Source organism: Melanostigma gelatinosum, assembly GCF_949748355.1.
Source record: "Melanostigma gelatinosum genome assembly, chromosome: 1".
Lineage (NCBI taxonomy): Eukaryota > Metazoa > Chordata > Actinopteri > Perciformes > Zoarcidae > Melanostigma > Melanostigma gelatinosum.
The window spans coordinates 3,407,046-3,430,280 of NC_136634.1; the positions used below are offsets into that span (position 1 = coordinate 3,407,046).

The 23,235-nt window shown below is 43.2% G+C and overlaps 1 protein-coding gene across 1 annotated transcript in view; it reads right to left on the reverse strand.

Annotated features, from left to right (window-relative positions):
- The window catches only part of eif4g2b (eukaryotic translation initiation factor 4, gamma 2b), a gene marked incomplete at its 5' end in the record, with an annotated part of 76,312 nt that overhangs the window by 1,416 nt on the left and 51,661 nt on the right, over positions 1 to 23,235 (reverse strand). The window contains 17 exons of the mRNA XM_079276379.1: positions 291 to 495; positions 891 to 1,149; positions 1,234 to 1,449; positions 1,679 to 1,783; positions 2,305 to 2,433; positions 2,857 to 2,958; positions 3,035 to 3,198; positions 3,544 to 3,685; positions 3,957 to 4,139; positions 4,475 to 4,585; positions 4,749 to 4,900; positions 4,992 to 5,058; positions 5,233 to 5,364; positions 5,488 to 5,590; positions 7,127 to 7,252; positions 8,237 to 8,302; positions 10,384 to 10,489. Coding sequence (XP_079132505.1) covers positions 291 to 495; positions 891 to 1,149; positions 1,234 to 1,449; positions 1,679 to 1,783; positions 2,305 to 2,433; positions 2,857 to 2,958; positions 3,035 to 3,198; positions 3,544 to 3,685; positions 3,957 to 4,139; positions 4,475 to 4,585; positions 4,749 to 4,900; positions 4,992 to 5,058; positions 5,233 to 5,364; positions 5,488 to 5,590; positions 7,127 to 7,252; positions 8,237 to 8,302; positions 10,384 to 10,489 — 2,368 coding nt within the window. The remainder of the gene's footprint in view (positions 1 to 290; positions 496 to 890; positions 1,150 to 1,233; positions 1,450 to 1,678; positions 1,784 to 2,304; positions 2,434 to 2,856; positions 2,959 to 3,034; positions 3,199 to 3,543; positions 3,686 to 3,956; positions 4,140 to 4,474; positions 4,586 to 4,748; positions 4,901 to 4,991; positions 5,059 to 5,232; positions 5,365 to 5,487; positions 5,591 to 7,126; positions 7,253 to 8,236; positions 8,303 to 10,383; positions 10,490 to 23,235) is intronic.

Consider the following 23,235-nt stretch of genomic DNA (forward strand, 5'->3'; position numbering starts at 1 on the left):
TCCTTTATTGATGCAGGGGACCTTAGGATTACCTTATTTAAGATTGCTCTTCACTAAAAAGTATTTTCACATCTGTGATGGAATCTAAATATTTGTTTCTTAAAATGCTTTAGTGCCATTTTAAGAGTTAAGTATATTTAGTAAGTACGATTATTGGGAGAATATTGTCAATTGCAATTACTTTGCACATGGAAATTGTGATGCAGAGACCACTTTCACTGTTCTTATACTTAGACGTTAACTTTGATAAACTTCACTGAGCCTCAAAGTTGACTTTGCTGTGTGTCTACCTGGTCATGAGGATGTTGACAAAGCCTTTGTCGGTGTGAAGCTTGGGCGAGATGTTGTCCTTAATCCACTTGTAGATGGACTGTGGAGAGGGGTCTGCCTTTATCTGTTTCAGCAGCTCCTTCTCCAGCTTCAGCAGCGGGAACAGGAAGCTCAGGCCTTTACCCTCCAGGATCTCCAGCATGCGGTCCTTGTTCTGATCCATTTCTGCCGGGAACAACAAGTCAGGTATTCAGAGGGGAGGTCAGCGGCTAGCAGCTAACAGTGCTAACCCCACCAGGTCCTGCCATGGTGGGTCGGGGGGTGATTATTGTTAAGTCCTGAGTTAACTAGTGCGCGTGCGTGTGACGCAGGTAGTTCTAGAGGACCGGAAGATGTGCAACAGTTGTTCGTGGATACGTATTAAAGTAGTCTGAAACATGTACAGTTGTCGCTGGTATTATTGAATTAACAATTATTATTATAAACGACACCCAGCCCCAATAACAGTGGTTACAACTGTCCCACTGAGGGGACAGTTGTAACCACTGTTGCATTCGGGGAGGAGTGGGACTTTTCTAAAGATTGAATCTGTTGGATGTTAATGCAGCAGGAACAAGTACCTGGGAGCATCTTCTGCATGTTGACCTTGCTCTGCTGGAAGAGGTCTGTGAGCCACTCTCGGTCCTTCAGCTTGGCCGTCTGTTGCAGGCAAAGCAGGAAGAGGGGGAAGTGAGTGCCGTTCTCCAGGGGGTGAGCCAGCTCCGCCACGCTCACCAGCTCTGCGATGACGGCCCGGGCCGCGAACTGGGCCAGGTAGGACTTCACCAGGGGTACGTCCAGCTCGATCTTAGGGCACTGGTCCAGGACGTTGAGGAAAGCCTGCCGAAGAGGAAGCGCCACAGCATTAAGTGGTCTCTCATCAGTACGCGTCAGTCTGGTCTAAAAAGGAACAGATCCGTCTACCTGCATGAAGTTCTCTCCAGTGATGAGGCCCTCAGTGCGGAGCGTGTGGATCAGAGTGCTAGCGTGCTCCTTGTCCTCATCAGGACGGTCCAGGGAGCACACGATGATCTTGCTCAGCATCTCCGGCAGGAAGTGCTTGGGCACCTTCATCTCTCTTGCGCCGCTCACAGCCTCAGTCAGCTTCTTACTGTTCAAGTACTCGGCCACGATCGCCTCCTGGAAGTGGAGATTTGAGCGAACAGAAAATGAGCGGTGGACAGTCCGACCAACAAATGTGACAAATGATTTGTGCCCTCGTCGTGGACCAATCGCAACACAGAAGAGCTGCCTTTAAAAGATAAACAGCCTATGAATCGTATGACAGACTAACTTTGTGGTAACTTCATATTATTTCTAACATATTGCAGCAGCTCTAGAAAGAAGTACGATTATTTGTTTTGCCTACCGTCATTTTGAGCAGCTCCTCCTTGGAAGGAGGCAGCTTCTTGTTCATCTTCTGAGGTTTCTCTTGGATGGGTGGAGGGTTGGTCTTCAGCCCGAGTTGTGGAGGCTGAGGTGAAAGGTCATGTGATTATTAAAGATAGAGTTCCACCAAGAAACCATAACATTTCATCAGAGTTCCTGCAGCTGTAAGCAAGTTAGATCCAAGACTTTTTGAATGCCATATATGACCAATTTGTCAATAAACATGCCGAGTTTGTAAAGCTTTTTGCATAAAATACACGAGCCCCCTGTGCATCGCCTTGTAGTCGTTTCAACCACACTGCAAAACAGTTGCTTAACGGCTTATTTCCATTGAATGTGCACTTCCCCATGTCGTCCAGCTAGCTAGCAGCCAGGGACAAAATACGAGTGTTACTGGTTCCGCCATCCTTTTTAAGGATCTGTTGGATTTTACGGATCTACTGGAAGCAGTTGATGATTGGTTTGGCTAGGATTCGTTCTGCCTTTCACATGCATCTCAAAACATTTTCTTTAACACTTGTTTTTCTCCATTCGTTAAATTGCGTTCTATCTACCGGTAGGTTTGTGCAAGTCAAAAATAATCTGCGAGCGGGGACCGTCTCTTACCTGTCCCAGGGGAGGGGTTAGAGTGCGTGGGGGCTGGGCGCTGGGGGGCATCATGGTGGGGATCTGGGGCTGGAGCTTGGGTGCCTGGTTCTTGTTGAGGAGGAATGACTGAGCAGGCCTGAGGCTGATCTGTGGGACCAGCAAGTGTCAAACACAAAAAACTAATTAGGATCAGTTGGGCTGACATTTTCTTTTATAATCTGATCATCAACTACACCCATGCCCTCATATCTCATAATCGCAGTCAGCCGACCAGCTACCAGCTTGAGGGAGGATGAGAAAGATGGAGATCAAACACAGAGGACGAGGTAGAAGATAGACTGGCAGCAGGCTGTGTTCCTTAGAATAACGCGTCTTTTTATAATCACTGGACATGAAGACTTAAACACCGACAGGCAGGACTTCACAATACAGCCATTGATGTTAGTGTGATGATACCGTAACAACAATCATAAGCTTTCAGCTCAGATATCGTTGAGTACACTTCACAGCAAAACAACCGTTGTGTTTTTGTCCATCGCCTGCAAGCCAGCTAACGCTAATTCTAGTCACCTCATCTGTGCTGAGCTGTCCTTTCTTGCTGAATCGTGGAGTCATGTCCTTGGACTGGACCTGCTGCTGGGCCATGTGGTTCTGGAAGTGCTGGTTCTGAACCTGTGGAAAGTCCAATGGGCATTAGTGGGTCACTTTAAGCTTTGACCTCAGGATGTTCACGCTTGCTAAGTATTACCTGGTTGGACTTAACGAAAGACTTTCGCCCCACTTCGAACTGTGCCTGTGCTTGGGGGGCGATGTGGCCACTGTGGCCGTTGAAGAGCGGGTTGGTGCGATGGCGTCCCATAGTAGGAGAGTACCTGTCCTGAATAACTCCCGGGCCGGTTCCAATCCCACTGCCTGAGTGAACAAAGTCCAAAGAAGATGTTAGTCGAGGTTTAACTCAGAGGAGTGAGATTATATCAACTGACCACCTCGAGGTAATCATAATAAAAACTGATCAAACCATTTTGCATCACTTTTGCGCACCACAACTTCAACATGGATTGAGGTAAATTAATGCTGCAAACCTCGAAACACGCTGGCAGGTTAGAAAAGCAAGTTCTCTTTTAACAACAATGACGGAAAAAGCTGTAAAAACAGACCGTCTGATTTCTGACTGATCTTTGAACATGAAAAGAAAAAGGAAACGAACTCATGACGAGATGACACTACACAGGTCAACACACCAAATAAAGGCCGTACCTGGCATCTGCCCAAACATATCGGCCAATCCCCCGAGAGTCTCCCTGTCCAGTTTCATTCTGTTGGGCATGAAGGGGCTTTCCAGGAAGAAGTCCATCCTCATCCCCTGAGACATGGGTGCTGGGATGAAAACACCCAAATCCTACAGAAACGCAGAAGAACAGCTGGCGTCGTTAAATTGTCCAATGACTTGATTACAAGTCAATCCCAGAAATGAACTTTCATTTTTAACATTAACTCGAGTTTGTTATCAAGCTAGAAACTCATCGTCACGTCTTACTGACTCACGTACAATAGGAGGGAGGGAGAGTTTTAACAAGTCTCAACCTCTGCTTCTGATGGTGGACATTAACTATTAATCATCCCAAAATATGGGCCATCCAAACAACCAGCACGGTGACTTCACGACTCACTTTCACTGCCTCCTGACGGATCTGGTGAAGCGTCTTTGGTCCGTTGTCGATGAAAGCCTTGCGGGGGATCCAGTTGTTTTCTCGCAGTTCCACTGTGTCTTGCAGCAGGAAGCGGATCCTGGCGGGCAACTCCTTGTTGTTCATTAAGGACAGCATACGGCCAAAATACTGATCCATTAAAGACTGGAGGGAGGAGGACAGAGAGAGTGAGGACCGGCAGAGTACAGCGTGGCAGCAGGATTTACGTTAGCGCCGGCTCTGAGCCAAGTGGGGCTTTAGGTGAGCTTAGCCACGACCTGGGATGACACAGTCCACCCAGGCAGGACCACAGAGGCACAGAAACCAGGATGTAAAACGTCTGCTTTGCTTTTCCCGCACTGGTCATTTTGTAGAGTTTACTAGAGCTTTGACTTCTGCATGCAAAAGCATAACCGACTCTCTTTCTTGGTTCATACACATTTCTACCAATGCATGACTGTAAGGTGCATCTTCATGACATGGAAGGCTGGAGCCGTTACCTTTGCTTTCTCATGGTCGAGTCTCGGCCCCACAGTTCTCATTATCTGACAGAGGCACTCCAGATCCTCCCCCATATCCTTGAGCTGGACTCTCTTCTTCTTTTCCAGAAGCTTCAGAAAAACAGTGAGGAGAGAAGGAATGCAGGAGGGTCATCCCAGGTACTCTGGCCTGGCTTCATGAAGGCATGCAGTATTTCTTTTGATTGGAACCCTTGACGTGCACTCTTAACACAAAGATTAAAAGCTTCTTTCAAACACACAAAAATCAACATACTGTTTTGATGCACTTATGAAGGATAGATTCGTGGATGAGGTCGAGTTTGCCAAGTTCCCCGATGAATTTAATGTTGCCAAGCATCTTGCTCTTGGCAATGGAACGCTGCTCCTCCTCCTCAGAAGTAAGAGGGTTGTCATGTTTGTCATAGACTGAGGTGAGAGGAGACACAGAGGTTTAGTGGACATGCTGCGAGGACAGGAGCTAAACTAATTAATTACTGAACGTCTCACAAGAACTTACTTTCAACATTTCTGGCGCGGTTTTCAAATTCATCTTGAAGTTTGGAAATGAGCAGTCTCCTGAAGGTCTATAACAATCCATTGGTTAGAATAATGTCAAATAATGTCCACAGAAGCACAGATTAAAAGAAATGAGTTACAGAGAGTTATAAACAATGACGACATGAAGAAAAACCCTGAGCTTTGATCGAGGCAGCAGCAGTGATATAAATGAGGACAAATCAGCCCTCAGCCACACTTACTGTGCTCTGCTTTTGGGCTGTTTGGATCTCAGATGAAGGGCCGTCAAAGTTTGGTGCGTCCTCTGCCAAGCGCAGACATAGCTGGGCATAGAGCGAGCTATACTTGGGCTCTTCTAGGGCTTTGTCTACGATCTGAACCGCAGCGGGGGAGGAGAGAGGGGGGAGAAAGCCCAGAGGGTCATCAAAAACAGCAGCCTGGCGAGAAGATGGATTTTCACATTTGGGATTTAGCAGAGGATAAAAACGTTCCCTTACCAGCAAGATGATTCCTTTGAGGACGAGTTTTGAGTCTACGCCCACGTTCAGGAGCTCAAGGCATAGCTTGTCAAACTTGTCAGGCGTGAGTTTGTTGAGTATGCTAGAAAAAAAAAAGATGAGAAGAAGATGTTAGCGGGACGTAATAATATCAAGAAGGGGTTTTACCATGTTTAGTGGGACAACCTCAGCAAAAAAATTATCCCGATTTAATAAAATTGCCTAGTGAGTCATTCTTTATCCAATATTACATGATCGACTGAGATAATTGTTCTTTTACATGGGAAGTTAAAAAGTGATTATTTAGAAATGGAATCGATAATATTAGTAGCGCTAACGTTAGCATCCTTATTTTGGATCAGCCCCTACTCTTTCACCTGGAGGCTGACACTTTACAGACAAACACCACCACTTCCATTAAAAACACCTGCATCCAGCCCACTTACACCAGACTGCTTTCACAAATATCCTTCAATAAGATCTCACACAGAACCCAGGTCTGAAGCGGAACAATTGCACCTGCAAAACAGAACAGTTGACTTAACTTAGTATTGAGTAATAATATGTTTCTGTGCTCTACTTTAAGTCAATTCAACACCCTAATCTCAATATCCATGATATTCAAAAGTAAGGGCTAATATGTTGACTTCATTCTCCAGGACTGATCATACAGAGATCTTTATGACAGAAAGCTAAAGTCTCCTTTGGAATCAGCGGAGCGGCATCAGACCCATGAAAGACCCAGAACAGATTGGTGTTTCTTTGAAGTTATCAAGTCAAACACACTAAATGATTGTATTATAGTGCATTACGTATCAGTTGTAGTCTTTTAAAAAACAAATCATCAAACCACCATTTAATAATGATTCACTGCCTAAGCACTCATTCTGCAGCTTCATTTCATGTGCTGCGACAGCGCCAATTAGTAATGCTTTATTAATCCGCAGGCTGTTTCCTAAATCTCATTATCCACATTGGCTTCCTCCTCCTTCACTGGCTTTGTTTCTACAGAGAGCAGCGTGTCAGTTTATGTTCCACACCTTCATTTTATGATCAGGGATTTAGAAAAGCATGTTTGCAACGAGGGAGATCCAGAGGTTACCTTTTGTTAGTTTTTTATTTCAGTCTATAAAACTGCATTTTATGCACAATCATTTTGCCACTGCTGAGTCTATCTTCTGCCCCGTGTGGTGGCCACCAGCTCGCCTACGGGAAACGCCGTCATCTCCGTGTTTTCTACTTGGAAACATCACCGGACATGGAGGTGAAGGGGCTTAAGTGCCTTTAGCAGAGCACATGCCGTCTCAGTGATTCAACACACTGTCCCTGAAGCTGGCGTTATATATTTTCCTTAAAAGGGGACATAGAATCATTTTAAGGTTCATACTACTAGAACATGTTGACATGATTTCATGTCCAATGTTCTCATACCGTCTCGTCTGAATACAACGTTTTGTAAACTCTGCTAAAATTGAAGTGAAATTATTGAAGTGCAATCCTTGAGCCACAAGCCATCGAAATTCTTGGTCACTATTTCCAGGTAAGTCTGGATAAAAAGTCGAGGAGGAGGGAGCCGAAAAAGAAAAAGAAAGAAAGAAGCAGTTTGTCCCTCGGGATGGATAATGAACTTGAATCTTACCCCCTCACTTTCCTGAAGATTGCATCGTGTCGCTCTTTTTCGGTGCTGGAGTTAACATCTCGTCTAGTGCTTCGTGAAGGAACCCATCTCTGACCGCTTTGCCCTGGGGTTTTCCCCAGGAACTCGCTGTTACAGTACAGAGAGAGAGAAAGAGACACACTGAGTACCACAGAACCTGGAGACATCATGGCTGGTTCAGAAAAATACACCGACCTTGCAATATAGTTATTGTTCTCGCACAAAACCGAATCCCTTTTATAATTATCTTATAAGTGACTGCACACTCATACTACAAATGCTGCACTACCAGGTCTATCAACTTGTGTCCAACGAAAGAAAAGAACCACATACAAGCTGCTACGAGGAACCTTTATTTAGAGGTGATTTTGGCGACCCTGTGGATAAAAGCAGGAGCATTTGAGAGCACCAGAGTCCCTTTAGAAACCCTCTCATGCGGCTGCAGGAGGGTCTGACCGTCTACCTACAGCAGTTCTGGAGGAGGAGACGCCGCTACCGGGCGCTGAGCTCTCCTCCTACCGCTGGAGCTACAACTGCAGGTTGAAGGTGGCAGCAAAGCCGGATCTGAGTTTGTCTGCACGGGGCTGGTCGCTGCCGGAGGCGGAGCCGAGTTTCTGGTGGACCTGCATGGTTGTCAGATTTTGCAGGAATCCAAACAGGTTGATGGTCTTGTTTACTTATGTTGGTCATATAGAGGCATCAGTATTCATGTTTCAACCAGTTAAAAAGTTCCTGATAGTAACTTAAAAATTAAATTCAGGTGTAGATAATAACCATGCCAAAACAAAACCCATATTGTTTCACACAAGTGTGAACTCTTTTGCCAATGCTCGGCTTCAGCTTTACCCTTCATGGTTAAAATAATCTCAGACTGCCCAGTTGGTAAACATGCATGCTCTGTCTGCAGCTGACTGACCTCAAGTAGCAGGACTTCTGGGTATTCAAATCAGAGTTTCCTGGAATTCGGGCCCTTTAATCAACAAAGCCGTCTCATCCACTTTTTCTGCAGTGGGGAATCCTACTAGTGCCGTAATGCTAATAATTAAATCACTGTACATTAAGTGCGCTATGGAAAAATTCCAAATGACAAACCTGTTGCCGACAGTCTTGGGATAGTGCTGAGGTGCGCCCCTACCACCTCCTCCCCCCGAAGAAGCACTGCAGAAGCAAACACAGGAAGGAAACGCATTAGGTTCATGCAAAAACATGGAATGTGCCTGAATCTCAACCTCATAAGAAACAAGGTTAAATGCACTGCCTATTCATACATTCAACCTTTATTTACACCAAAGACACAAGGGAACAAGAGCTTACAAGTGAGATTAACTAACATTTGAAATGCCACAAAGATAAGTAAGAATACAATCAGCTATAAAGATATAAAAAGCGCGAATGGAATGGATGTACCCTAACACTCGATGAAGGTTAAAACTGTCACTTAACACTAAACAATAAACCGTTGACCAACTGAAAGTCAAAACCAATTAGGAATAACGGCTTGGCCTGGCTAACAGAGTCATGTGTAAACATTGCATGATGTGACTGTTTGACTGTGACAGCTGTTTGAAAGCCAGAGACGCAGCTTCAAGACGGACAATGCACTCCGTTAAAGAGCCGCACATCTAAGGTGACGGCGTGTGGATTAATGCACGAGTCAGCCAACTGAGTGGAACAAAGCCCAGGGGAGTGTACTCTACATGTAGCCTGGACGTCTTCCACCGATACAGCCGAGGCGTCACCGTTCATGTTGCGCTGCTCACACATTCCACACTGTCTCAGAGTTCTGGGATTTACATTTGGTTATACTCATTATTTCATTTACATTCTTTTGTTTTTTACTAAAATTTGAGTTCCAACAAATCTTTCTGCTCCATTTTTCAGGTTTTGTGGCACAGCCCTGCAGTAGTGTTATTGGCCTTTGTTGATTATTTTAAAGAATGTATTATTGATGAACCCAAGTTTGAGAGTTACTTATTTTATGCACACAAATTAGTCGATTTGGATGAGCTTTATGTTGCTGAACGTTCCCTAAAAGCATGCGCTGTACATCTAAACTATTAGAAGATAACTAAAACTCTTGACAAAAGACCTATGAACACACGGCTTTGGTCTTTAGTGGGAAAAGTTACAATTTGCATATATTCCTGGGACAAATTAATGCAGTAGTCAGTGTATTGGGTCCAGCTCCAATCAGCAGTGATGGAACCACGACACCCGTTGGACGCGCTCATTTTCACCCCTTTTCGCTGCGACTCAATTTGACGCGTGTTGAAGTTAATATATAATAATCATAATTTATTAAAGTACAAAACTAAATTAATATACTCTCCTCAAAGCCAACAGACTCGAGTCTGACGAAAGTCATTTTAGCTCTCAGATCATCAAACTCAACAGAAACAAAATAAAACTCATCTGAACAGTCTTTGTACGTCTTTCCACATCTCCAATAATCACCAACTCTGGTTTGAGAGTTTAAAAGAGAGGCTGAATAAGTAACAGAAGAAGAAGTACTAACCACTGTACCACTCTCACCGTTTACTAACCCTGCTTCTGGTGCCGGTTCCATGAGCAAAACACTATGCGGAGCACCAAAACTAGGGCGACATGCACGGCTTCAGGTGCAGTAGAAAAGCAGAACAGGTTGCTCTCTACACTTTGCTGCTGTGGTGGCATCACAGTCTATTAATACTCAAACTGCCAAGTCAATGAAGCACATCGGGCAGTGACTGGGACTGATTATTTGTATATTCAGGGCATCTGTGAGCCTTGTGAAGTTATTTCCAATGCATTCTTTTTTTCTTAACAGATCAATGATAAACCAATTTGCCAACTGCCAAATAACATATTAGAAATATACATTACTGGTACCCAATGAGATGCTGCAACATAACACGGCAACCTTAAATCCCTTAAGATGAAGAATGCATCTAACATACGGTGTCCCAGATTCATTTCAATCTAGCCATTTTAACACTGAATCCTGGGTTTGACAGTGACTCTAAACTGTCAACAGGGTGATTGCCAGCACCAATATTCAGAAATCCTCCCGTGGGTCATCACGTCTACCGGGTCCCCCTTTACAAAAAGGTTTCTGACAGCCATTTTGAGCCTTCCCACATCCTGCTTTGTTCTGAAGGCCAGAAGTTCCTGCCCCAAAACACTAGCAGAGGGCTAACCATAGAAGAGATTAAAAAAGGATGCCCTTGTTGTTATTTTGTGTTCAAGCTTTGGGTTATTACCTGAAACGAGAAGCACCCCCTTCTGCAATCACACTCTCCACTTTGGCGGCTTGACAATGAAGAATACTCAAAAGAATAAGAATAATAGGAAGGGATGGGAACGGTGCTGAGGAAGAGAAAAGGGAGGGCAATTAGTCACTGCATGGGGGGGAGGGGGAATGCACACTGGTAGAATACAACAGTAGCTACAACATTACAGAGGGCAAGAGGCGTCATCCAAGGATGTCAGTTAGCCAGCTGAGCGTGATAAACAGTTCAGTGGTCAAATCTTTGTTACAGGCCTCCCCACTAATGACACATCTAATCATTACCAAACACATGAAGGTAATTACAAACACGACACAAAATACAACTTTAGTCGTATTAGTTGGTGCATTTATAAGCGCGCTGGGCACAATGACAACAAATGCCCAAAAACGCAGAATTATGTGCTCGTCTTTGCTGCAATAAAGCAAAAGATACGTCAGCTAACCGGCTAACATTTACGAATTCACTATAGTTGGGTTTGCTAAATCCATAAGTTAGCCAACATCACGATACTGGTCAGATGTTTTTACAATATACAAATGGTTTAGTCGGTTGTGTAACCATATGCGAGGATAAGAGGTTTGCAGTTAGCGTTACATTGGAATAGTGTATTAGCTGTCCAAACCGAAGATGCACTATGTATGTTTGCTTTTTTTAGACAGAGGACCTGCAAACCTAACGGTACCGTTGCACCATTCTGCAGTAAATTGGGGCAGGGCAGCGTGGTTAGCAGCTAATAATACATCCAGTCGGCTGTGCTTGTAGCTATACCATCATGACTGATACTATTGAGACGCCATTTTCTACTCGAATGTAAATCAGCTGAGCCATCAGTAAGCTAAGCTAAATCCGCCAGCTCCTCAGCTATAGCGTTGCCGTTCTACGGTTAGCTTCGAGCGAGCTTATGTCAGACGTTGTTATCTTTAGCTTGCTTAGCTAGCTAGCAGACGCCATTTTGGATGAGCCGGTGCGCGGTTTTGCAAGGGAGAAAAAAATCTGCCTTACCTTTACCAAAGAAACTTCAGTTTTATGTTGTTGTGTGACTATCACGGAAGAAATAACACAGTTGTAAAGGGGGAGGGGAAACGGGGTATGCGACGGTTATCAGGAGAGCTAAAAAGCAGAAAGACGACCGCACAAACACACACATCAATCCGCTACTTGATGCCTGGCATGTTTGCGCTAGCTACTGGTAGACTGCTGCCTTATGGGGACGAAGGAGTGACCAATTTGCACCCGGCACGTAGTTTGTTGACGTGTCAATCCTGGCCAATCACAAGAAGGATATGTTCTTTAAGGCGTTTCCGGTAACACATATCATCCAATGAGAGGCGTTTGTAAACAAAAGAGGCCGCCTCCTTTTATGTGATTGACACACAATTTAACATCTGCAGTGCAGGAAAAGATATGCGTTATTTGCTAATTAAAGGGAGTTAAAGGCATTAATTCAATTACTACTTAGTACAGGATTATTAATTACAGTCTTCAATTTCTTAAAATAATTGTCAAATTCTTAATAAAGAAGTGGAACAATATATAGGAATTCAGGATGATTATAAAACATATTTGTTATTCTTTTTCATATGGATAGTGCATTGTAAGAGTTGCAAATAAGTCATATAAATGAATAACCTACCTTTTAATTTTTCCTTTGGTACTTATGTATCATATTACGTTTGTCTGATTATTTTATGATTCAACAGATACAGCTAATTCTGATCTACTTAAAGTGTGTAGTTGTATTTGTTTACTTTAATTTGCACACATAACACATTTTAATTCACCTCATTGGCCTGAGTTTGGTAGATTTCCACTTATAGAAAGAAAAACATTGGCCAAAAAACATACCATATTAACAATATTCAGAAGTACTTCATGCCATAAAAGCCATACAAATGTAGCACAACACTAAACCCAAAACATAGTTGATGTTTAATTCTCAGTAATCAATACTACATAAATCATCAGAAAGGAATTATGGGCCAGTTTCAGGGTTCAGATTGCCAAAGGCTGCAAGTGACACTGGCCTTATGACTTTTGATGGATGCAGCAATCAGGAGGCTTGAACACATGCCCTTCTGTTTAGGAGCTCATCCGCCCTGCTACCTCTGTGCTGGAAATCTACTGTCCACTGCCAATCACAGTCCAGTGTTGAACAGTTAACTGACTTGATTTTTACTTCCTCCACAACTGGAGCCGCATCATTCCAAGCCGCGGGCAAACTGCAACACATCAGTCGTTCTGCTGAGAAGGCCAGGGGTCACGGCCTCTTCTTCTTCGTGCGGCCAGGAAAATAATTGGCCACCTCCATCACCCTGGACACCCTAAAACTCCCCCGGGCACTTCCAGCTAATCAGCCCCTCCACCACCTCATCTGTACTGCTGTGCCATTGCCAAGAAAACACAAACGGACAAAAAACAAGAAAGAAAATGCTTTTGTGGAATCATTGCAACATTGTACTCAATATTTATCTCTTAAAATTAAAGGATTTGTCATTTAGTGTGATATTTGAAGTTACTTTTCAGCCGTAGGTCACATGTCTCAAAGGAAATGTGTAGCACTGTCGTGAGGTCGTGAGGAAAGTTCATTTAAATGCAAATTCTAACAAGCGTAATAATAAAACCAAAACATCAACCACTTTCACTTCAAATCAGTGAAATTAGTTAGTGGTGTTGTGCTGAAATGTACATAAAATATTAAAAAGCAGGAATCTATAGCCATCTCTTTTGCCCGCTTATGGTGTTTTGCGGGTTTTCATTCCAAACCAGCACTACGGCGGTCGGACGAAATGATTATTTCTCCTCTTCTCTTGTTCAAGGTGAAACGAGCTGGTCTAAATGAGCTGGTGTGACGCTCGCTTGAAAGGAACCCTGCGGTTATGTTGCCAGTGGGTGTCTGAAAGGGTGGAGAGAAAAGCACAACAACCACTGAGATGCAGGAGATGACAAGACATTAGTTAGAAAGGTGACTTGTGACAGTGGGGCGACTAAACACAGCAATTTCTTCTTTACAATATTTGATATAGGCAGTGACATTGGCAATATACAGACGGGGGGAAAATATGTGAAATAAAGAAGAAAATTGTCTGAACTCCACAGTTGCATCTTGAAAAGATTGCAGCGAAAACACCAGAACCTTTGTGGCACTCAACTGTAAGTGAGATCGACAAATCACACATTCAGGTATACACAACCTGCCGAGGCCCTTTTCTTTGAAATAGAAAGAAGAAAACTCAGAATGACAACAAGGAAAAAACACACGGTAAAGCAACACACACACAAACAAACACACACACACACACACACACACACACACACACAGAGGTTAGATCTGAAAGGGAAGTTGTACGGACCACTGACTCTACTTCATTTATTGTACGAGTCATCGGAATAGAAGAAGAGATCCTTCTGTCCTTTCACTCAGTAATTTAATTGAGGATGTACGATAAGAAAACATCTGATAGTATAACCCTTTGTTGACCCCCAGAGGGTAAACTCGTTTGTTGCAGCAGCACACAAGGAAAGATAAAAACATAAACTGCGTTTCATTCTAGAAACCCTCTTGTGATGGGATCACACCAGCCCCTATCTTCACTTTCTACCCCCCACACTCCCGGCACAGTTGCTCGTATAGTGGTGGCCTAAAGCGTGTAAGTGTGTGTGTGTGTGACTTAGTTTTTATACCTACTAAACACCCGTAACGTTTTGTGATGGACAGACGGACAGACGGACAGACAGACAGACAGAGGACCACATGCAGGTCTCCAGGACCACATTTTGTCAGGATGCCACACAGACGCACACGGTGTCGCTGTCGCAGCTGCAAATACACAATGACGCCTATTATTTCTGCCCAAAACGAATTGCATGTGAATTAAACGGGCTACACCACATGCAGAGAGTAGAGTTGAGTGGTAGTTCTGACCCAGATTGCAGTTGTGAATTGATTCGCATCAACAACTCGGTAGCTATGCTCCCTTGAAAAGGCACACCCATCTCTGTCATGTTTTCCAGTATTTTTGGTAAAGTCAGCAGCAATCTATAACAAAATGATATTTTTACTCCACGTAAACTGTATGTAAACTTTTTTTAATCAATCATTTCTTATTTTCTTAGGTATTTTTGATCCGATGATTGCTGGGTAATACGTCTGCTGACCTCTGTTTGATCATGTGACATGACAATACTCTATGGTAGCTAATCCTGACCTCTCTACTTTCCCAATACAACAGCCTAAGTAACTCTTTTAACTGTAAAAAAAAACGTCAAATATATATATATACGCTTCATGGTGCGTGCGTGCACTTCATAGCTAGTAACTAGCGTGCACTGAAGCCTGTTGTAACTGCCTTACTTCGTGGTGTTATGGTGAGGGGGATATTTGCTTGACTTATTTTGGGTGTTGTGTGAGACAGAAAAGAGAATAGCATGTAGACGTAGTTCACTGCATTCTCCACTAGAGGGCAGGAGGAGCCTTCCAGTTGAGAAGAAAGACATGCAATGGGTTCATGGACTTCTGCTCTGTCCTTCTGTCCTCCATTAGGATGCACTCTCAGTCATGAATCCCATTACCTTCCCCTATCACAACCACTGACATCAAACCCACGCAGAGAAAATAAAACACATGTGTGCCGTACCCTTGACATCACTTTCATGTTGTTCTCTTCTTTTTTATCTCTCTCTCTTCACTGCTCTCCAGACTTCCTTTAGGAAAACCTCCATGCTGCAGGTCTGCAGTAACTCTCCTTATTGCTTTATGAGGATAAAGATCTCTGACCCAATTAGCTGCCTTTATTAAATAACAGTCCACTGGACCTCATTTAAACCACCAGCCAACCCCCTCACACCGTGCCTCCACCTCCCCCTCTGTGTTTTTAAAGTGCAAAGTGATTACAGATTTAATTAGCTGAGGACCTGGCCTCCATATCCATACTGGTGTTTATGCAGCGTTTGGAGACATAGAAGCCTCGGCTTTGTGATGATAACCTGCAGGGGAGGTGAGAAAAAGGTTGGGCTTAGGTTTACTGGGAGTACGTCCACACTTTCAGGTCATGAATATCACTCACTAGAAAAACTCATCAATGGAATCATAATATATCTAAACTTTATGATTCATCTCTTTTCTTTTACTTATCTTTCCATTTTCAGTTGTCAGACAACCGAACAAATAGTTAGTGATACAATCGGGGGTCATAAATTACATTTAAATGTCGCATCAATGTGAGCAGTGTGTTCTTTGTTGCTGCAGACTTCATTTTGGCTGCTTAGTCTTTTGATGAAAATGTCTCATGAGTTTAAGTCACATTCGAGTCCTTTTTATCCTTCATAGCTTTAGCCCAGCTTTAGTTGACGAAAATGTAATTTCATTTTAATGGTCTTCAGTCATTACTTTAAGTCAAACTGGTTCCTCTCTTAATATTATTAACTGTTTTAAAAATGTAGTCTTAGTCCATGTCTTTTATTCAGTCATCAGATTATATTGAACGTTTCAATCTAGTCTGGCCAAAAACCAATAATTCTGTCATTTTAGTCAAACTCAGTTCACACGAGAGGTTTTTTTTAAATTATCATTGTCTGTCGGTGCTGCTCTGAGATGTCACCAAATCACTACTTTATGATGATGGAGTTTCTGACAAAATAAAAACATGATACAATGATCCCAAAAAGCTCCGTTCTTCTCGTCCACAATAAAACACGAGGACATATTTTGAGATTGATCCACTCTGGAGGCCATTTTGAAAAAAAGCTCAGCTTTTGGGTGCGGGAAACTGTGACTTAAAAAGCTAATCATACGGACAGAGATATCTGCTCAGGTCCATTGCTGATATCACAGACAAGTGTAAGTTGAGCTTCAACATGGATGAAAGACCAAAGGGAGGGACAAGAAGATGCTGAACTTAAGCGCTGCATGCTTTGAGGTCACGTTCTCCATATACACTGATGTCGTATATATACACAGGTACAATGAAAACATAATGTACAGAACAACTTCCTGCTCTGCAACGTGTGATTTTCCACCCAGGTGATAATGTCTCCGCTTCAAGACGATGCCCATGCAGCAATCCTTCATTTGTACTTTGTTCTTCTTTAGAAACATTTGCCGTCGTTCTATAAATGTTTCTGTTGCCATAAAAAAAGAGGCAAATGATTTACAGGAGAGTGAAATATGCGTGTACAGTAAGAGCAGACGAATGAGGTTGTCGCTCCAGTCTAAACGCTGACTAAAGCTAAGGAGCCTTTGAAAGAACCAGGTACTGTCAAACCCCTGCTGACAAAAACAACCAGTGTGACCTTTTCCAAAGACGCACTTATCACTCAGTGACAGCCACATGAGTCCCCCCCCCCCCCCCCCCCGGAGTAAACAGGTCTGTCTGTACCGCAAAGGTGAAAGATCGTAGTTATTTTTCTGTTCTAATTTGACTTGTGATTCCTGAAATGTTTACTGAAAGTCGCCGAACTTTGGGGAATAATCTGATAAAACGCTGCAGATGTCTGAAGCCGGGTCACAGCATTTTAATCATCCGTATCAGCAGAAACATATTGACAACAAGGTCATGATTTTCACCTTTCCACACCGTCTATTTATGCCAGGTTCACCTTTAACCCGGACCTATGCATTCAACCATGACCTTCTGAGAACACCGAAAATATGAATGACACACTCCTCCGCTCTCCCCTGAGGTGTGTGTGTGTGTGTGTCTGACCTTTCTCACACATTTCACAGCCTCTATTTATCCAGGGAAGGCTCCTCTCACCATGCTGGTTTTTTCGGCTCCACAAGCTCCGCATTCATACAAATTCACACCTGAGAGATTCACAGTGCGGCCAAAAGTCTTCTGCTGTCGGCCAATGGGTACCGGGACCAGCACAAGGAAAAGAAAAAACACATTCAAATAATTCAGCATACCAAAACAGAGATTTCGTTTTTTTGTGGTATATTCTGATTTGTGATTTTCAATGCAGGGAAATAGCAGGAGATGGTAAGAATCCGCCTTTTTGCAATGGCATTCAATCATCATACGTGAGAAACCCATCACAGTGGAGGAGGGCGCGCCGCCATTTATCCCCAACAGCAGCCTCAATAGACCTTACAAGCATATGCCGACGTCTTTTGAGGGAGGCGATGTGTTGTTTACCAGGAAAGCAAATCCTGGCTCTGCCAGCTCCCACACATCTTCACACCACATTATCATTTTTCAAGGGTATTCTGGGAAATGGCTAACTGGAACAGAAGTATGCTCAAAGTGGTAATCTTGAAAGATTTTGAATAAAATGAAGGCCTAGAAATATGGTGTTCACACTACAGACAGGATACAATTCATTTTCAGTGGAAAAAAAAGCCATCAGCGAGTTCAAAATGCTATTTGACGTCATAACTACGTCAACGAGTGTTTAAGCAACAGTTCAACGACAATTGAAACAAATATGTAGAGCTGTATGTAAATCATCTGAGCTCCCGGCCGCCGCGTCTGCATTGAGCAAAGACCGAGCGTCAACATTCATATTTGTCAAAAACTAGTTTAGCACTAATTAGCAAATGTCTACATGCTAACCCCTGCTGCCTTCTTCCATCTTCTAAACATCAGCATTAGCATTGTCATTGTGCACTTGTTATTATGCTGATGTTATAATTTTGAAGCACTCCTTTGCCTTGACATGAGCTGCTGGCAAAAATGTGAGGCCACCACCTGCATCTTCTCCTCTCTACTGTAATCTATGTTGAGAAGTGTCCGATGCCTTATGTTAGACATCTTTGTTTTTCTATGTAGGATCAGGTATGAGAATGGGCCAAAGTTGCAAACTAGAAAACAATTGACTGTGTGCAACCCTTTAATCCTTCCCCCTTCCTCGTCCCCAGAGAGTTTTAGTCTCCAATTCCCAGGCTGTCCGCCGAGGTGCTGATAAACTGCGGTACATGTGACCCTCTTCACATGCGAATCAATAATGCACTGTGATATCTTCTTTTTTAATCTCCCCAGTCAATTACATTGTACCAGACAGGCTAATCTAAAAGAACGCATTACTGTTTGAGTGCCCCGTGGCAAAAGGGTATCGCTTCCCCGTATAAGAAAGGGCTTTCTGGCTGCTCGTATGAATTAAAGCGCAGAAAGCGAGATGACTTTATATCAAATTACAGACTTCAGACGCGGGAGAAATAATTCACCCTTCATGCGAAAATCAATATTGAATCCATGTTTGCAATCTTCCAGTCATTTTCTGGTTCAACACAAGATGGTGATTTGTTCGGCAGACTTTTCCATAAACTTCTCTAAGTGGAAGAATTGATCACTTGTCAGCCACATGTCACAGTCAAGAACAGCCTATACGACTTGGACAGACTTGCGAGTGCATTTGCAGGATAAAGTGCAGGAGAATTACTCCACCGTGCTCCATGCAGTACAGGTGGAGATGTGTTTCTCTCTGTGGAAATATATATGTAACACCTGCTATTTTATTTTTATGAAAAACGTTTCTGCAAGATTATTTTTTTCATTTTTTATGAAAGGAACAAAAAAATCTTGTTTGTGTTTTTCCTCTTTGCCGAGTATCTCTCTCCGTCTTGGGAATGCAGGATTAAAATATTAGCACTTCCTATTCAAACTCTTCCCTCTAGTTCAAAACAAAAATCAATATGACCTCCATTATGTAAAAATGTTCAAAGAAACCGAGAAACCCGGCCCCAAGGGCGGGGACGCTCTCTGTGAGCATTCTGGTGTGTCTAGACCTGAGGATGTATGCCCCCTCTGATGCAACCAAAGACAAACAGTTCTCTTTTTGTTTTGTTTGTCGAGATGTTTCTCTGTATGCAAGTGTGGGACAATCCAGTTTTATAGCTTTATGTTAAGTATTCATGGTGCATATGTTGAATGTCAAAGATGGCCTCCTGGGTCCTCGGTCCCTACACATAAATGTTTTCGTACACGGTCACTTTCCATGCATGCTGACGGGCTGAAGCAGTGCGGTCCCTTGATGCTGGCAGCTGTGGAACATATTCAGAAAAAGTCTCATATTAACCAGGAGAATCCAAATAGTGAATCAGATAAAGCCAGCGAGATAAAACTTTGAGGTCGAGTGCAGAGCACCAATATATTCATGGAGCTTTTTCTTTCAGTGAACAAAATGAAGATTTGTGTTCTTTCTTGCTGTGCCGTTTAAAATGGTTACTCCCTGCTGACATTTAAATAGTCTAAATATGAATACACTTACAGTGCAATATATCTTCTTTTATGTCTCAAATTGTGCTAAAAAAAGAAGAAAAAAGAAAAGGAAAGCACTGTGGTCGCACAGAATGGCAATCAAACACACCATTAGTCTGGACCTCAGCGGTAATTTTGCACCATGCCAATTACCACGCCCCGTCATTTGTGCCATCCAAACTGTAATGGGCAGCCTAACACCAGAGAGCACAAGCAGCCATAAATAATTTCTTGCAATGGTAATGGAGGACTGAGCAGGAAAGTGGCCTTGCTGCTGATTAAAAAAAAAGAAATAAAGCCACCGCTCGGGCCGATCCTCTCCCTCATTAAAAACCATCAGTCTTCCCGGGCTCGGAGAATTGCTGTGCTCCCGGTCCGAGCACATCAGAGGTTAGGACTAAGAAAAAGCGAGGCGGCTTTGTAGAGGATGACATCCAAGCCCAAATTAAGTTAATTTGAGGTTCTGCGGCAGGCCTGTCAAGTCCTCGCAGCGGCAGGACTCTGACAGACATGTGGCTAATAGGAAGGACAGCATGCAAGATACACAGAGATAGTGTTACACGCAATCTGCCCCTCAGCCCGCTCTGTCCCTTTCACCAACACTGAACCTTCTTCATTGATTCCTGTGAGGTGCATCTGGTTTGCGAGGGTTTCTAAAAATGCTTTGATTGACAAATTGTGGCAGTTACGGGTTAAACGTGTTCATGGCCTTACATTCTCATTAGGCAAATAAATTGACCATTTGAATTTCGGTTGGACAACTGCCATAGCAGAATAGATGATGCGTAGGAGGGCAGCCTTGTCTCCTACAAATTATGGCATTATAAATTTACTTTTGATGTATCACAAATAAGTTTCGAACGGGTCAACAGAAGTCCGCGTCGGAAGGAGGTCGGGGTGGTGGATGGGTCATTAAACACAGCGGACTCCTTGGCTGTTTTGTGTCCAGGCGGCAACCTCCGGTTCTGAGAAGTGAAGCCAATGCTGAAGTGTCTTAAACCTGCATTCTTTCTAATGGCCATCAGGGGGCGAATCCTCGGGTCGGAAAAAAGTCTGGTTGTGTAGAAGTCTATGAGTAAATTACTCTTCTTCTCATTTTATTTATTCCCTCAGTAAACATTGTAAACATCTTCTTCAATACAGCATGATGTTCATTTAGTAAATGATGGTCCATTTAGAGTCAAATAGACCAAAAAGCAGAGTATGCTTTTAAGGCGGGGCTACCTTGTGATTGACAGGTCGCTACCAGGGCGTCTCCACGTCACTCTTCCACAGTCCAAACATGGTCACTTCCGTTCACTGGTTGTAAAAACTGGAGGCTTCAAACCGTAATCTACAAACCAATGGGTGATGTCACGACGACAATGTCTACTGTTTGTGTCCCATGTGAACCGAGTGCTTTTGTTGCATTCTTTGGTTTGTTTTGTTTCAATTTCATAGGCATTTTAAGATTTTACTAAACCTAACCAAGTAGTATTGCCTAAACATAACAAAATAGTTCTGAGGCATTTTTTTGTGTTGTTTGGTTTCAATTTACAACGTTGATTACGTGTTTCAACCTGCAAAAAACTGCGACTGAAATCGGGATGAAAATACGTTTCTCTTGAAAAGTTTAGTTGTATGGGAACATCATTTTGCAGGAAACAGGGTTGAAGAAGGAGTCATCAGCATGCCTTTTTTTGATTTATATTCAAATGAGCAATAGACAAAAAACTGGATTTCGTGTCATCTCCCAAAGGATTTATTTTTGTGTGTTCATATTCCGGCACGTGGATTAGAGGTGATTCCTCATTTTGCGGCGCCATCTGAGAGAGGTACATCGACAAAGGAGCACAAGCACAAATTAACATCGACTATGCCGTCCGTGAGGAAGCCCGCCTTCCCTTTTTGTTTGTGATTTTCTAAACTAACAAATTACCACCTGGCCCTTTTCAAATTTACACTTGAAAGGGATGTGTGCCCCCCCCCCCTCCTCTCCTCCTGATGAAAGTATTTTCAGCATTAAAATTCAAAGCTGTATAAACAAAGGGAAGAAGTGGATGAGGACAAAATACACAGAGAAAGCCTCTCCTGGCAATGTGAACTTGGACTACTAATGGTGAAATCAACGGTCGAGGCACTACAACAGAAACCTCATATAGTGATCCGGGTCTGGGTCTAATTGATCACTATAAGGACGATTGGATTGAATCGGTCCCAAGCTTTTTGATCCATATAGGCGGTTTTACCTGCATATGTGCAACGATGATGCACAGTATCATCAATATGGCCTTTAACAGAGTAAATGTGGCTAAAGTGATCAAAGTTAGCTATGAGTTTGATGGACACCCCATTGCTTTCCACAGTTATTAATTCAATTTACAACAGCAGAACCTCATTTAATGAAAATGAATAATATTTGCCCTGAGGAACTCCAGCTGTGGATGAAATTAAAGTATTCTTGGAACTTCCTGGAACAGCCTCGAGGAGCCCTGGAGGTCCTCAGAGCCCACTCAGGGACACAGTGCTGTCTGCAATTATCCCGTAACCAGAACTTCAGAAGCTGCAACGCCATACCGGTAACTGTGCGAGATGTATATTAAGGGCATTATTGTGAAATTCTGAAAAAAGTAACATCCTTTCATTGCTTTTACACCGTGTACCTTCAAGGTGAAATTCACATTGTTAGTCTGAAAGGAATCTAAATAATGTGAAGCATTAGGAAAAAAGGTATGCCTTTCTTCCATTTCACGAAACTTCAGTGGGGGTGAGACAGAAAGAGGCCTGTACTTTACTGATGTATAAGTATTGAGTAGTTACAGAACACTTTTTTAGCCCGACACCCCGGCCAGGTGTCAGGATGAAGTGACTGAGGGGACTGTTGAAAGTGGCGAGTGGGTTTAAAAAAAAACATTTCTGAGGACAACATGAAGCTACTTTTTTTAAATATTAGAGAATATATTCGTTAACCACTCTCATAAGAACGAAGCACTAGCCGAGCACTTAACATTTTTCGAATTAATGAACGATTCTCTGTCAAATCAGCAGGGGGAGACATGTAGAAACAGCTGTTTGCGCTTTTAGTGCGCTCTCTCTCTCTCTCTCTTCTCAAAGCGGTTCAGGAACTATCGATCTCTGTTTCAGCACTCCGGACAGCGGCCTCTCCACACAACACACAGCGCCGTCCATGGTCCTGAAACATCGGCGCTGCTTTCATGATGCACGTGATGGGAAAATATCAAACTGCATGCAGCAGCCAGTGGGAGTGGGTGACGACGACCAATGCTGTTTGGTGTCGGAAGCGTTCTGGTTTCCGTATGTCGTCCGCGTATTATTGACCAATCACGTTCGAGCAGGCAGGTAAACACTCCGTGTGGAGAGTGAAAGAGGCAAATTGCATTGGCCGAAATTTAATCTGAGAAGATTTAGTTTTGTATTGGTTTAGAATTAGCTTCATCGTCAGACTGATAGCCGATGGGTTCAGAGATTGCCCCCGCATGAAAAAACGGCCGATCACTTTTCTCCTTATGTTCTTACCTTTCACAATATTTTACACTGGCCCACCAGCCGACGTTGGTCTGGCAGGTTTTCAAAAGTGTTGTTTTTTGTTTTGTTCATGAGCTCACTATAAAGTCCTCTACATAGAAAT